The following is a 15,035-nucleotide window of genomic DNA, read 5'->3' on the forward strand; positions in this document are numbered from 1 at the left end:
CAGGGGGCTGGTCCAATTGTAATTTTTCAAAATGGCGGTGGTGTGAGCACAAAGTCGCCGCGCTGTAGCATCCGTTATGTACATTGACTAGTTTATAGATTTATCCAAACTAATAACCAATAAATATACCATCCCAGTTACACTCACAGCTAGGCCGATAAATAAATCATTAAACTAATTAATTAATGTGATGAAGTGACAAATAAATGTGTGTTAAAATAATAAATTCACGATGACGTGGAACGCAACAACGAAGGTGACACCCGAGAGCTCGGTGTGGTGTATGAGAACGTATGGCAGAGACTAGAGAGGAAAGGATAAGAAGAGGCTTCAACGAGGTGCCCCTCCGGTACAGCCATTTAATTATATATATATTTTTTCTGTCCACTGTGAAAAAATCCTCGAGCCTCCGATACCATTTTATTCCACCCGTGAGACCTAGCCCGACCCAGTGCTCTTCCTGAACGTCTCAAGCCCTTCGTCAGTTGAAAAATAGAATGAAAAAGTCCACAGTTTTACCTGAATCACCTCCACATTTTTTTGTCAGCATCGAATTGAGTTAAAAAATTGGGGGACAAAAAAATTGTGCCTCTGTGGCTTTGCGGGACATTTCAGAGATCAGTGAAATTTCCATCTGTGATTAGCCATCCAGGTTTTAACCCCAATAACTTTTCTTAAATCCTGTTTCGCCTTTTTTTCTCTCTCCAATGCTCAAACTCCGATAACCTCGACCCTCTTTACTTTAACCTATGACCGGTTCTTCGAAGCATTCCCCTGTGAATTCAGATATGTGTGATACTTCCACATGATTTTCATTCCTTTTTTTCCTTCCTCCGGCCGGATTAGAGTGATTAGGTTATTCAGTTTTGTTTACCGCAGGAAATTTCTTGGTGTGATTCGTGGCAAGTGGGTTTAATAATTTCCGCGAATGTTGAGTCAATTTTGGGGAAAATATTAGAAGCCATTTTTTGGGTGAAATTTTGTTCACCTGCGAAAGGAGCTCTGACATTTTTGCTAACAGCTAGTTGCTCGTCAAGATGATTCAACTATCGTTAATACGATTAATCCGATACGATATTTTCCACTAAAGAACCTCCAGACGAACTCATAACCCTGTGTGCAAAATGTTTGAGTACTTTCCACATTTTCCCATGAATTCAGATATTCGGGAAAGTTGCTAATAATCTTCTGGTCTGAGTTGAGTGATCGATTCATCTGATTTTATTAACTGATGAAAACTTGTTAAAGTGACAATTTGTGGTTCTGAAGCCATTTTTTTGAGCCGTAGTTTGCCAATAAAGATCTTGACATTTTCTCTATATTCGTCTAAACGGCCTCTGAGCCCTCAATTTTTTCTATTAACCTCTGACTGGTTTTGCCAATCATTCCGCCATGAATTCAGACATGAGATAGTTAAACATAATTTTTTAAATTATTCTGTTCAGATTAAACAGCCTAGCTAATCCAATCGAGTGACACAATGCGGCACTCGCCATCTTCTCTCATTTTTTATACTTTCGGGGAGAATATCAGTCATGATTTTTTATTGAAAAGTTCCTCCACTGCAAAAAAGCTCTCCACAGCTGCTCAAGCCAATTAATTTACCCCTGAAATCCATCCAAACTATCTCTCAATATTATGGAAAGCCACTTGTACGTGAACACTGCACATTATCTCAACCATAACCTCTAATCAGTTCTCTGCAGTCGTCGACTGAGTTCGGATATGTGTGACAGTTCTTCATGAATTTTTTCCCTTCCTTGCACTTGCGTCAGTTACGTCTGCTGATGAAAATTCATCAGTAGATAGTTGAGACGTAGAAATTACATTTCCCATATCACCTGGGAACGGCTGATGTCGCTGTATCCCAAAAAGGCAATACAACCGAAGAATCTCTGTCAATTCCCCCCACTAGCTTATTCTGAATCCAACAAAAACATCAATCTACCCTCTCCTAATAAAAACTATTGAAATGAATTGCAGATTCCGATTGGATGTGCCATCGCAAGCGTGAGAAAAATCCAAAGAGCAAATGTGCAATTAGTCACTGAATCATAATAACTACAAATCAGTCCCCCGTCAAATCCTCCAAACTCAGTCACAGGAATTCACTGGTAGAATACCCCACCCCCACCAAATGATTTCCTGACATGATGGAAAGCAAGTTGTACGTGAAGAATGAGCCAGGAATTGAAGCACCAACGAGCCACCTGACCTCACTCCAGCACCAGTTATCTCAGGATGATCACAGTGGTCGTGTCTGTTTTGTATGTGGTACGCTGGGTAACAGTGATCAGTACTGGTTGAGAGTCAAGCCAACACCAGGTGGACCACCGTCAGAGCCTTATTTTCCATTTTTAGAATCACACGAGCCACCAATTGGTTATCGTGGTGAGAGTGCACGAAGTGGCGCTGTTAGATCATGCAGTTTGTGTTATGCACTGCTGTTGCAACAATGGGAAAGCTTCGAGAGAGAGGCAAAGCCCCATGGCCAGAGAATATACTGGATGAAACGTTGCGATGGTGGTCCCTATACTGGTGCAGAAATGACACTTCAGGGAGAATATGCAGCACAAGTCATTGGTTTGACTAATGAAACTGCTATTCCGGCGAAACAGGAGGGATCGAGACCACTTGGTATATCACCAAGATTGCCCCAAAATTCACCATCACCAAGGGCTGAACAAACACGACCACCGTCTAGCTCTGATGCCAGAGTCAATCAGGACAATGCCAGACATATTGAGCAGGTTAGATTGACTATGGAGTCGCCACATCAGAGACTGCAGAGTCCTAGAAATGCTGGTGAGGAGAATAGGGGAAGTAATGAGGCTGCTCTGGATCTCAGGCATGCACCCAGAAGCTCTCCTGCACCACAGCCTGCTAATTTACAGTCCCAGGCACAAGGTAATTTGGTTTCATTTTTTCGAGATTGGGAATTTTTAGATGAGTTAATTTACTAGCGATTGGGTAAAACGAGATAGGGGTGATTTTCAATCGTGCGGAGGGTGATCAGGATGAGCAGAAAAGTTGATGGAATTATAGGGTGATAATGGGGGCAATAAACAGCCAGGAAAATTTCCCATTCCTTGAGGTACTTGATGACCTACTTTGCTCTACCAGTTCTCGTAATTATTAGGAATGAATGTTCTACAGTAAAATGGTATTACGATATATTGAGTGAAATATTCGAGGTGAGGTCGATGTACGCGTGGGAGTGTAAATTTTCACAGGTGAATGTATGCGGCCATTCAAATATTATCTCAATTTTTTTAAACATTCAGTCCCCCCTCATCCGTTAGTCAGAAGTCGTCACAAATATTTTATTTTTGGAGAAAAACTAGGTTTTATTTATTTTTTGCAGTCTATAATACGGTGTGGCATCATAATGTAGGTAATCCCCCCCGGCCCCTTTCCATCAGAAGCAGTTACCGACTGCAGGCCCCCTCTTTCCAATCGTGTGACGAATGCCCCCAATGTGCTAGTTGAATGTTTGATTTTGGGAGGGTTTCGTCGTGCTTAAAGTATTAATAATTTTGGCACTTTTGCTCTGACGAAATCAATAAGTGTATTGAACTCGCGTGCGATGTATTTTTAACTCCTTCGGGAGAGAGAGGATTCTTGGAGATGCTCAGGAAAATCTAATTATCGAGATTGACCTGTTGAGTCTTTAACTTAATTGAACCTTAATCTTGAGGGTCAACTACGTCATGAGCCGGATCTCGTCAGCCACGTGGTTGAAAAAAAGTGTGAAAAATGAATGGAATTGACGAAAAAAAATCGCCCAAATCCACTGAAAATAGGGAAATCCTAATTTCATGACAATTTGCACTTCCTCTTATGCAATACGATTATTATAATTATGTTTACTATTTCGTAACTGTAAAAAGGCGGCTGATAATCGAGAAACAAAGTTTGCAAGTGACGCAGTGGTTTTTAACAAGTCTTATCAACTCCCCGTTTTGTTTGTTTATCTGCGAACCAACATTTACCCCAAACAATCTGCTGATCAACTTTTATTTACGTTGAACTTTAGTAAATTCTGATCCAAATGTCAACGATCGTGAGCCAAAGGTTATGACACAGCAGATTAAAAATAATGAGGATGAAAAAAAATGTTGGATTACTGATTAGAATGAATTGCAGAAGTCATCGAATTAACTTTCAGCTCTGATTTATTTAGTCACTACAATTCACAGATTTTCTTTTCAATGAGTTTATTTGTATCTATTGTAGCTTCACTTTGCCCTAGGGTCAATGGGATCACGTGTGTGATAATCAGGGACATTCGGTGATAAACTTGCGACCGAATGTTGGCTTTCAAACGTATGAGTTTTAATGTTCACTTTTCATTATCAAAGAATTTCTGGCGAAAACGTGAATAAAGCAGATCGAATACAATGAAATCGACAGACTAAAATTAACAAATAATTTCGAATATCGGGGAGGGGAAGAGATATACAACAATATTATTGTTTTCACTCGGATGTATTTACTGGCTTCAATAACAACGAAAATATTCTTCACATTATTTGACTATAAGTCGTCCAATTGATTAACGATTTTTGTTTGTTTTTTTACATTGCAGCCATGTACAGTGGGGGGTCGTCTTCTAGTGCTGGCACTGATATCCTTGATTTATCAATGCCGGATAAGAATTCAGTCACCGAAGTTTGTTACGTTTGTGGTGATGAATTTAAAAGAGGTTCGTTGAGTCATATCGCAGCTAAACTACTGCCAACACCACCTCATCCATCCAGCAGTTCTCCACCATTTTTTCCATCGTTGATACTGCATCCTAGACCAAGCAGAAGTCGGCCCATGGATTCTGCTGGTCGAGTTCAGGTGAGAGAATGAAAAACCCCTTGAGATACGAATGAGTAATCAAAAAAATCAACAGAATTCGACGATTTTATGCAGTTCAAGTCTTCTGTTGAGAGAAAAATTCATTATTGAAGGTAATTGTTATTTCAGGCTTGCTCAGCATGTCAAAATCACTTGTTACTCCAGTGGAAGGCGTACACACGTCAGGGTACGCCTCACGGTGATCGCAATTACACACTTCGCAAACGTCAGGTACCAACAGTTGAGCCAGCGACATTTGTATGTTACACATGTGCATTGGAGTATCCTTCGTCCAGTATTAGACTGTTGTACTGCTGTCCAAATCCCGAGAAAGAAGCGTACTTTCCCTTTATATGTTCATTAAGACCACCACCAGGAGCTAGTCCCATTAGTCCTCAGGGGATGGTACAAGTTTGTTCCATCTGTTACAAAGCCATACCACAGAAACAACAGGTTTTTGGAAGTGAAAATAACGAAGTACAACCACCAACTCAGAGTGTTGAGTTTCGTCAGCAAGGTAAACTTTTTAATATGCTTCGCTTAATTGTTTGATGTAATTTCACTATCATCTACGTTATCCATTAGTCTTCAAACTCTCCAGAATTTATTGTTGGAGCTATATATTGGTAAAATATTGTCTATCAATTTAATTTATTCAAATGGATTTTTTAATTGGTTTTTCATTGATTTTAGGCCCATCCCCAAGGCCAGTAGTTGCTAAATCCCCGGCTAATTCAGCTGGCAGTGATATTCGTTTCAAACCGTACGACTTGAACAAATCCAGTGGTGTAGCGTCTAAGTCGAGGAGTGCCAATGTCAAAATACAAAGTTCAGGTCAGAGAAATTCACCGAGTAGCAGTGGGGCACCAGCAGAGAATGGAAATGTCTCATCTGGTCAGAATTACAGGTGTTACATCTGTGAGAGACTCTATCCAAGAGCTCAAATGGAGTGGTAAGTTATGAAAATTACTTGTTAATCCATACAAATATTTCTGATTAGTACAGGAGTCCTTTTATGCCTGAGATATTTACAAAGAATGAACCGGAGAAAATCTGTTTCATTTTTGAATAAATTTGAATGAATTTCCAGGCTGTCAACAAGCCCAGAAGGTATGAATTCCCACGCAATGCACTTTCCCTGTCTCCGTGGTATGGCCCGAACGTCCGAGAACGCTTGCATGGACAGTCACGGTAGAGTTCTAGCTTGCAGCCACTGTGTCAATCACTTGGCCCAACAATGGGAGAATATGGATGCCGAGAGAGTCCCCCTGGAGCGTCGTAGATACGATATACCTAGTCCACATCCCAATGGGGATGTCAATCGTTCAATAGCAACACCACCAAGTTCAAGTTCAGACAGAACATTTGCCAGCAATCCAGGCACATCAAGCAGTTCAATATACTGTTTTCTCTGTGGTCTTCACAGTGATCTCACACTCGCTCGGGTACTTTATGGACGTCCACAGGGCCGCAATGCACCATTTTTTCCTGAATTACTTCGCCACCAGTCACCAACAAATGCTGAACAACTCAGGGAGGACGGTTCAGCCCTTGTATGTACATTTTGTTATCACTCACTTCTCGCTCAGTGGAGAAAATATGAATCACTCACTGCTGGACAACAAATCACTGCTAATGAGAGACAATACAATACCCATGATTATTGGTGCTATGTCTGTGGAATAACGACATATCGAAAAAGGGTGAGAGCACTCCCTGTCAAGGATTTTCCATTCTTGAGGTATCACAGACAACCTGAGAAGAGTTTGCTGTTGGAGAATGGGGATTTCGCTGTTGTTTGTCTTGATTGTTATGAAACACTCAGGACGCAGAGCTTAGAGTATGAGAGGTGGGGATTACCTATTGAGAAGAGGGAGTACAACTGGATTGTACAGCCTCCACCACCTGAGGACAGCCCTGATGCATCTATTGCCAGGTTACCATCCGGAGAACGTTCTGAGAAAGTGGTAAATTTTCATTTTTATTTTTGTCCCTTCTATTCCTTATTTCCTCATTTTTTTTTTATTAACTCTTGAATTTATTGTCCAGGTGCCACCGACTCTGACAGCTCGACCCGCCCGTAAAAATTGTTCACCAAAGGCTCCGGACAAGAAAGCACCGCAGAAACTACCCGAAAAGGAGCAACCAGGTGAGTGCAATATTTCTAATTTCTCAATTAGAGGAAATTCCATTGGAAACGCGGTGGTGCGGAAGTAAATTTGTTGGGAATTGAGAGTTCTGTGACTTTGCGAAAACTCTATTGAATGTCCCATGATTTTATTATCTCGGCCCTCCTCCTGGCCCTTTTAATTTCTGTTGGGGGTTGGTAAGAGCCCCGAGGAGCCTGTGGATTAGTTCCTTGAACCATTATGCACCTCATTTTTACTCCTCAACTATGGAGATGAAATTAACTTTGCAAGTTTTATAAAAGATCCTTCAAATACAAGGGCTTTCAAATAAAAAAAGAAGAATGGATTATGGTTGGAAATCGTATGACTTTACGAGTACATTACTAATTAATTCATTCTATCAGATACCTTTACGTTTATCAGTGAATTTGTGACATACATTAGTCGTTGACTGATAGTAAAAAAATGGAAAAAGAAATACATGAAAGGGTGTAGCGAATCGATGGATAAAAACTTGAGGCCAATATTTGCCAGAGTTCGAGGGTTATCTGGCAATATTTCACTGCTATCTCGGTTTTACCAGGCAGTGCCTCTTACAGGACTACTCCGGACTCCCCTGAACCGTACGCATTAATGTTTCCCATCGTGTGCCCCCAGTTGTCGGTTTATTTATTTCTATAGATTTTTTTTTCTCTTCAAGGAGAATGTGATACACTTATGAGTGATGATAACTTTTGACCTTAAGGGGCAGAGTGATAATTGAACCGTTACTCAAGCGCAGTTGTGTTATCGATTTTTTTCAAGGGCTCAACATGAGAGGAATATACCGACAGAGTATTTATTTGAACAAATAAATAAACGACGGGATACAGCAGTTTTTTTTTTAATCCCAAATATTGAAAATCGCGTACTGAATATTCTGTCGGTGTGAAAGGATTAGTTCAGGCGTTCCAAATAATTTTGCTTTCCTCGAATATATTTTCAATTTTTTTTTCAACAAACAAATTCGATGGCTATGAATAACAAAATTATCATCGTCATCGTCTCGGTTAATTTTTCTTCCAGTAGACAAGGCCCAATTATTCAGCTTTTTATTTTCCGACAGACTAACGTGATCCCTTGCAAATCGATAAGTTAATAATGATCGAACGTTTAAATTACATAAAGTAAAAAATCGTAGACGTAGGAGAAATGCCCGCAGCGTGACACCGCATTGCGCCCACTTAGCAACCAGGCCGACACCTAAATTCGAATTAGGGAGAGCTCTCGACGCTTTCTCGTCAATTTCCACCCCCCCCAAACAGCCCCCTCTCTTGCACCCTTACGCCCCCGAACGACAGTGAGCCTCGTTCAGCGCCTATACAAACGCCCGATGTGAATATATCCCTATTTGAGTCTTTTGGCTCTCTCTCTCTCTCTCTCTCTCTCTCTCCCTCTGTTGGTTTCCCTTGCTCTCTTGCCCCTTCACCGCAATACACCCCTCATTGGCCTCCTGCACTGTGGCGCGCAATCCGACCAAGGGGGAGAGGTCTGCCTCGTTTCCCCTGCCCTTGGCAATCGATATCACCGGCGGATATGGGGGCCACAATTTTATGTATTTTTTTTTTTTTTCATTAAACCATGACGTCCATTGGTGAATTTTTTAAGAGTTCACTGCACGAAAATACATCTTCCTTTTATTTATTTATTTATTTTTCACGTACTATCCTGCACTTCTCGAATTATTATCGCAAATATTTGGTTTAATTTTTATGAAGGCACTTGTAGGAGGTCATTTCTGGTCTCTATTTTTTTTTCAGATCATTCTGAGTAATTTTTGCGCCATTATCGCATCCGGAAATTTTTTTTTGCGAGAGATATCGACGAAAGATGAATAACTTTTCAGTAGAAAAATATGCAGATTGACATCATCAGATAAACTAGCCTAGGAGCGTGAAAAAACTGAATGTAGGGTCGATAGAGAATTGGTGGGGCTGAAGTGGAGTAGAGAGAGGCCGTGTCGTCGGCACACGCATTGATTTTGGCCCCGACAAACATTGGCCTATCCTCAAAACCCCCGAAATGCGAAGCCAAAATTAATTCTTCATTTATTCACTACTAGAGATGACCGCACACGCCGTATTTTACTCACAAGTGATGAAAACGGCCCTTAACAATAAAAATTAGCAATTTCGCACTCGCAAAAAAACTATTTATCAATCGTAGGTTCATTTTTTATTGTTGATGACGGATCAGTATATATCGACGATAATTTGAATTATTCGCAAACTCTCGTGCTTTTGAAAATCGTGAGAAGCTTTTTGAACGGGGTGTTTTATGGTCTTTGGGGGTTGGGACGGGGTGAGATCAACAAGGTCAATTCTCACTCCGTTGATTGTACACGGGATGGAATGGAAGAGTCAGAGGACCCGGGGTGGGGGAGTTGCCGGTGATTTTGGAAGCGAAAATCCCAACCGGTCAACGAGGATGAGAAATGGCAACTACGAGGAGGGAGGGAAGCGCGTGCTGAATCGACGACAGATGTTTCTGGGAGGGTTTCCGGATGAGGAAAAATAAAAATATCTTGAACTACGGGTTTTTGTCCGGGTTAGAATTTTTTCAGGGTTTAAAATAGAGGGTATAGGGGGTAAAAAGGGATAGGGCGTACGCCACGTATTCTTCATACGCGCACTTTTATCGCATATTTTCCGGAATTTTCAGAACAACCGGAATAAAAACGTGAAAAACATTAAACACAATCCTTTCGCTGAAAGATTTAATTCAAACGTTTTTAATTAAAAAAATGAAACGTTAAACCACTGTCGTAAAATTGAGAAATTAAATTGTCACGAACTTTACCCCATAAATTATTAGGCAAAAGTGGATGAAAGTAATGAAATTATTTGAATGAGTGAAACGACTTTAAAAAGCTTTTCCAATGAATTTGACAGACACAGTCCAATTAATCAAGCGTTTTAATTCGAAAAAAAATTATTCAATTATTTTGCCACCCTTGAATTCCCCACAAATCACCAACTCCCGGTATCTCCCCCCTTCGCCGATTAAAAAATCACATTTCAAATCCACCAAATCATGACTCAACTCACGTTTACACCACACACGTTGTAATACACCCCCTTCTCCCTTCCTCCCCCTCTCGCGTCTCATTCACAGTACGCGTGCGTGTCATTACATCCCCTAAATAAAAAAAAAAAAAAACTCGATCCACCGAAGGGAAGTTAAAAAGAGACGATATGAAAGAGGCCTAGAGGCCAGACAATCCCCAACGCATGCGCATACCCCACCCAAATTCACATTCGTCTCAAGTGGTGGGGGGATATGTGAAGCCAGTGAGTGCTTTTCGCATCAGTCTCGCGTCGCGTTTCAACCCCCACTCGTCTGTCTCCTCCGACGATGCTGGTGACATTGAAAAATACCCCAATGAGTGAAAAATCCCCGAGAACTTCAGCCGCAAATAATAAAATGCAAATTTTCTTATGAAAAAAAAAACGCTAAAAAAATTTCAACAACTTTGGGATGAAATTTTGTATTTTTTCAACTCCGTAATTTGTTCAGTTATTTATTTTACGAGTGAAAATGTGCGAAACAATTTTCCGGGTATTTAATTCAGTTGATCCATGACGTTTAGATAATTTCAATTGAAAAAATTATCTGGCTGAGAGGTAATCGATTTTCACGGGTTTTTCCGTCTCTCGTGATTGCAAAAACTTTACTGGTGAAATTTCGGCCCATTGAGAATTGGAAAATTGATCGAGAGACTGGGCAAAACTAACTCACCCGTAGTTACGATGCCTCGGGGAGCAATAAAGATTTGTGTGGGTGGAAGTGTTTGATAGTAAAAGCGTATGTATGTGTAGGTTTTTTTGTGGTGGCTCCGTGACAGTGATAATAAATTCCTCTTTTTTTTTTTATTCGCAAGTGAGAGTGTGTGGGAGTTTTAATTATCTGGGAAAATGGATTTTCGAGCGCCCCATCCACTCGTTCATCCCCTTCACGCCAGCCATCCGTACTACTACTCAGGTATTTTCCTTTATTTTTATTATCAGACTAGACCCGATATGAGTATCATGATGATTTCATTGTCATTTAGTCAGAAAATAAAAAAGGACAATTCATTATACAGTCATGAATTGATTATATAGTTATGAAAATCAATGAGGCAAGATAATGGATGATAAGAAAAGTCATTAAATAATTTTGAATTTTGTCTGACTATTAAACGATGTTCTCCTCACGTGAGGAAAACCCACGTTTGAGCCCAAATAAACCCATGAAAATCCGAAAAAAAATCATTTCAATATTATTAATACCGAAATACCAAATATGAGCTCAAGAATGAAAAATCACTGGGAGAGAGACAAGTATTGTTTATATTCAACAAGTGAGTTACTCGAATTGAACTGTACAAACATCATTACTCAATGGGTCACTGTATTCAGTGTCCCACCGCTGTCAAAATGTCCGTAAAACCGCGTTTTCAAACGACTGGGGGAAGGGGGCAATTTTTCACGAACCATAAATACAACAGGGATTAATAATAGCCGAAGAATTAGTATAGGGTGTGGGAAAAATATTGGGGACTAATATACCGACACCAGGTGGTCCATTCGAGCTTCCGGTCTCAATTTCTGTTTACCACATAATAGAGAAACCCAAGATTACCTTTCATTCCATTGTCAACGTTTTTTTTTAATCTCTTTACAATTCACAAAACACTTTGAGAATTTTTTCTACGGTTTTTATCCTTTGGTTGGCTTTGCTTGAAAATTATTCCAGGGAAATGTTTTATAAATCGTAATAATAAAAAAATTTTTGCATATTCATCAGAAATTCAATTATAATTTATCAATTATTCCATCGCTTTATCCTCCGACACGAAATCATTTCTTTCAACAATTTCTCGCTTCGGTAAAAATTAAAAAATACAAATGTTACATTGTTCATGTCGCCCTTTGACTTTCTGAAATATCAAAAAGTCAACTCTATGAAAAGTTGACAACTTAATTCCCCTTTTAATACTTTAATGCATGCCTGACGGAAGAATAATATCCCCCCAGTGTTTTATTATCACACACACCTGATGTGAAATAATTTACACACTTTGTTCCCCTCAAAAATGAAAACAAAAAAGTTGGAATAAAAAAAAAAAAGTTATAATTGCAAGTCGTAACTTTTTTTTTCTCCCTTTTTGGTCTCGTCCACGTTCCACCCGTGTGTCTCATGGCGCGATGTTATAAAGGGGCTGTTTGAACAGCGGGGTGTGGGAGGGCGGGGAGGAAGGGGTGGCTTTGTCTCGCTCGGTCGACCCTCTCCAACCTCTTGTACAAGCCAACGCTCATATACCCCCACGTATTAACGTACACGCACTTGCGTTATCCCTTTGGATGTGAGCCACCCCTTTTGTGTGTATTATGAGAACTCTTTGGTATTTGATTATTTCTTTATATTTTTTTTCATTAATTATTTTTTTAATGTTTCAAAGGAAGACTTTTTGACAATAAAACAATTCCAATTGCATTTGCTTCGGATCACACTTTCGGAAAATCGAAAATAAAATTAAAAATCAAGTCATTGCAATGTTTTTTAATTTCTCTCATTGTTTATAATAATTTCATTCACTCATCTGCATTTTTATCCTTTTTTCTTCGTGAAATAACACCAGAAATTACATTAGTTTTACGAGACAAATGTCGAGGGAAAAAAAACCCCATGAATTAGGGATGGAGATTGGTGGTAGACGGGGAAAGCCAACCTCCGCCCCTTGAGCTCTTTTCTCCCCCTTGATTTCGATCAATAGCCTCACCACACCACCACTGGAGTCCCGCCATTCGTTTGTCTATATCTCCTCAGGTTTCTCCACTTCTCAACAATTTTTTTTGCATCTTTCCCCCTTTTGGGGGGTGCCATGTATGAGTGTTATGGATGAGAGTTGCCGGGTGTTGATTTGAGGGAAGCCAGAGGTTTATTCGAGGCCATTTGATTTGAAAAAAATACCCAGGAATTCAATATTTTTGACGAGAATTCTGTGCCTAGTTTTCCGCACTCGTGCGGAAAAATACCGATTTCACCCCTTGGGAGGGAAAAAAAAATTTCCTCCATTTTTAATTAACGTTGGGACATCGTGGTAGCCTCCTCGGATAAATAGTGGTGCGCTTTACACGATCACAAAATTTATGACTAATTCGTAATAATCAGAGTCACGCGAGACCTTGTTATTCCATCATCCACCCTGTACCCCCTTCTCTATTAGCGTTTATAACCGTCAACCGCATGCGCTGTAGCCCTGTGATATTACTCCATCGGATTATGCATAACGTTAGCACCATGTATGCCCCGTTTGCCTTTCAATTACCCCTTGAATTGCTCTGTGCACTTGCGATTAACTTCTCTAATCCGCTCGTCGAGTGGAAAAAAGAAAATTCCGGAAAAAAACATCGATAGAGTTATCGCTGTCTGGCTTGTATTGATTAAATTTTCAACAATTGTTTTTATTATTCTCACTTGGAAAAATGCAATAGCCATTCAATATTTCAATGCTGCAATTTACTTAATAATTAGTGTACAATGTAATGAGAAATTCAAATTCAATCACTTGTGGGGGTTTATTTATCATATATTTATTGAACTCTCGGTAAACATTTGATGGGAGTTTGCAGTCCGGTTTGTTTGTTTGTTCATAAAATTTCTGTTTATCTGTATTTACTTCTCATTCACTTCCCCCCCTCGGTCTCCTCTTTTTCTTCTCAGAAGGAAAATGGAAAAAGAGAGCATGCGCTGAGCCATTCAAAGGGGGAGTTTATCGAGCGTAGCATTCTTTTCGCAATAAATCGCGCATCGTTAGACGTGTACTACCGAGGCCAAGGATTCCGATGACAAAGAGGAAATCAGTAACATGAATTTAATTGATTTCCTATGTCAGGAAAGCAATTCACAAACTGTTACAATTATGTAATAATTCATCGCTTACAAATTACAGTCGTCAGCTAGATTTGTGAGCTGTTCGACAATCAGGGAATGAAAATTGTTTATCTTGTTCATAGAACAAATAAAAATCAAATAATTACAAATAAAATTTTTGGAACTCGCAAATTTCACGAAGAAATTCCGAGAAAATCCAGTCCATCCAATCAAGACTTAGACGTTGAGACTTAATAAATTAAAAAAAAATCCCCAGCAATTTTCCTGATTAAAAAACTTCTGGTACTCGACGGGCGCTTTAACAATCAGTTCACGTGAATAAATAAAAAAAGTGAAAAATAATCGTGAGGAATGTATTTGTACCAAATGACGATTTTTGTTTCCCAACAACCACTCAATTGGCTGACAGTCCATTTGACACAACTTGGCACCAGTTGGCACTAGTTGACCCGGTCGTACGCCGGCGTTGTCATGACTCCGGAGTCATTTGGCTTACGAGCTTGTTAAATGCCAGTGGCAGGATAGAACCCCAATGGGTGACCTGGCCCCTGGCCCCTCTGTTCACTTCAAACATTAGCCTCCAAACGTTATCTCACCGAATGCCCCTGCGCCTCACCATCGGCATCTCAATGGCCGAGAAGGGGACGACATCACCCCCTTCACCCCTTGTTGGCGCGTTTATGTGTGGATAACGCACGCGCGTTTCTCCTTTCAACAGATACATGAGACTTTGCTCGCGGGAGATTCGCTAAATTGATTCGGTTTATCGTGCGGACGACAACGCCTTACTCAGCGATAAATTTATAAATTCTATCTCGAGCCTTTTATTTATCATTTTTCCTCCTTCGACTCCCCCTCATTTGCTCGTCAATCACTCATTTGCAATGGGAATTCATTAAAACTTGTTGATGACTATCATTTTTTTTTTCAATCTCCAGTGATCTGGGGGAAATTTATTTAGTTTGAGGCAATTATTCAAATTGTTGGTAACTTTATTCAGTTTTTTTTTTTGGGCGAATGGGCAGGGCAGCTCTAATGCTCGTACCACCCCCTAATGCAGAAATTTAATTTCCACTATTACGTGAATCAATTACCGGACGGCCAAGTGTACTCGAGACACGCAAACTCGATTATCGACGGGGC

General features: G+C 40.1%; 1 protein-coding gene across 1 annotated transcript in view; it reads left to right on the plus strand.

The window, feature by feature from the left end:
* Window positions 1–11: 11 nt before the first annotated feature.
* The window catches only part of LOC135169203 (uncharacterized), a 30,816-nt gene continuing 15,792 nt past the window's right edge, over window positions 12–15,035 (plus strand). Inside the window, exons 1-7 of the mRNA XM_064133960.1 lie at window positions 12–349; window positions 1,984–2,907; window positions 4,589–4,845; window positions 4,975–5,362; window positions 5,539–5,797; window positions 5,936–6,812; window positions 6,895–6,994. Of these exons, the coding sequence (XP_063990030.1) occupies window positions 2,151–2,907; window positions 4,589–4,845; window positions 4,975–5,362; window positions 5,539–5,797; window positions 5,936–6,812; window positions 6,895–6,994 (2,638 nt within the window). The 5' untranslated portion in view covers window positions 12–349; window positions 1,984–2,150. The remainder of the gene's footprint in view (window positions 350–1,983; window positions 2,908–4,588; window positions 4,846–4,974; window positions 5,363–5,538; window positions 5,798–5,935; window positions 6,813–6,894; window positions 6,995–15,035) is intronic.

Source organism: Diachasmimorpha longicaudata, chromosome 14 (assembly GCF_034640455.1).
Source record: "Diachasmimorpha longicaudata isolate KC_UGA_2023 chromosome 14, iyDiaLong2, whole genome shotgun sequence".
Classification (NCBI taxonomy): domain Eukaryota; kingdom Metazoa; phylum Arthropoda; class Insecta; order Hymenoptera; family Braconidae; genus Diachasmimorpha; species Diachasmimorpha longicaudata.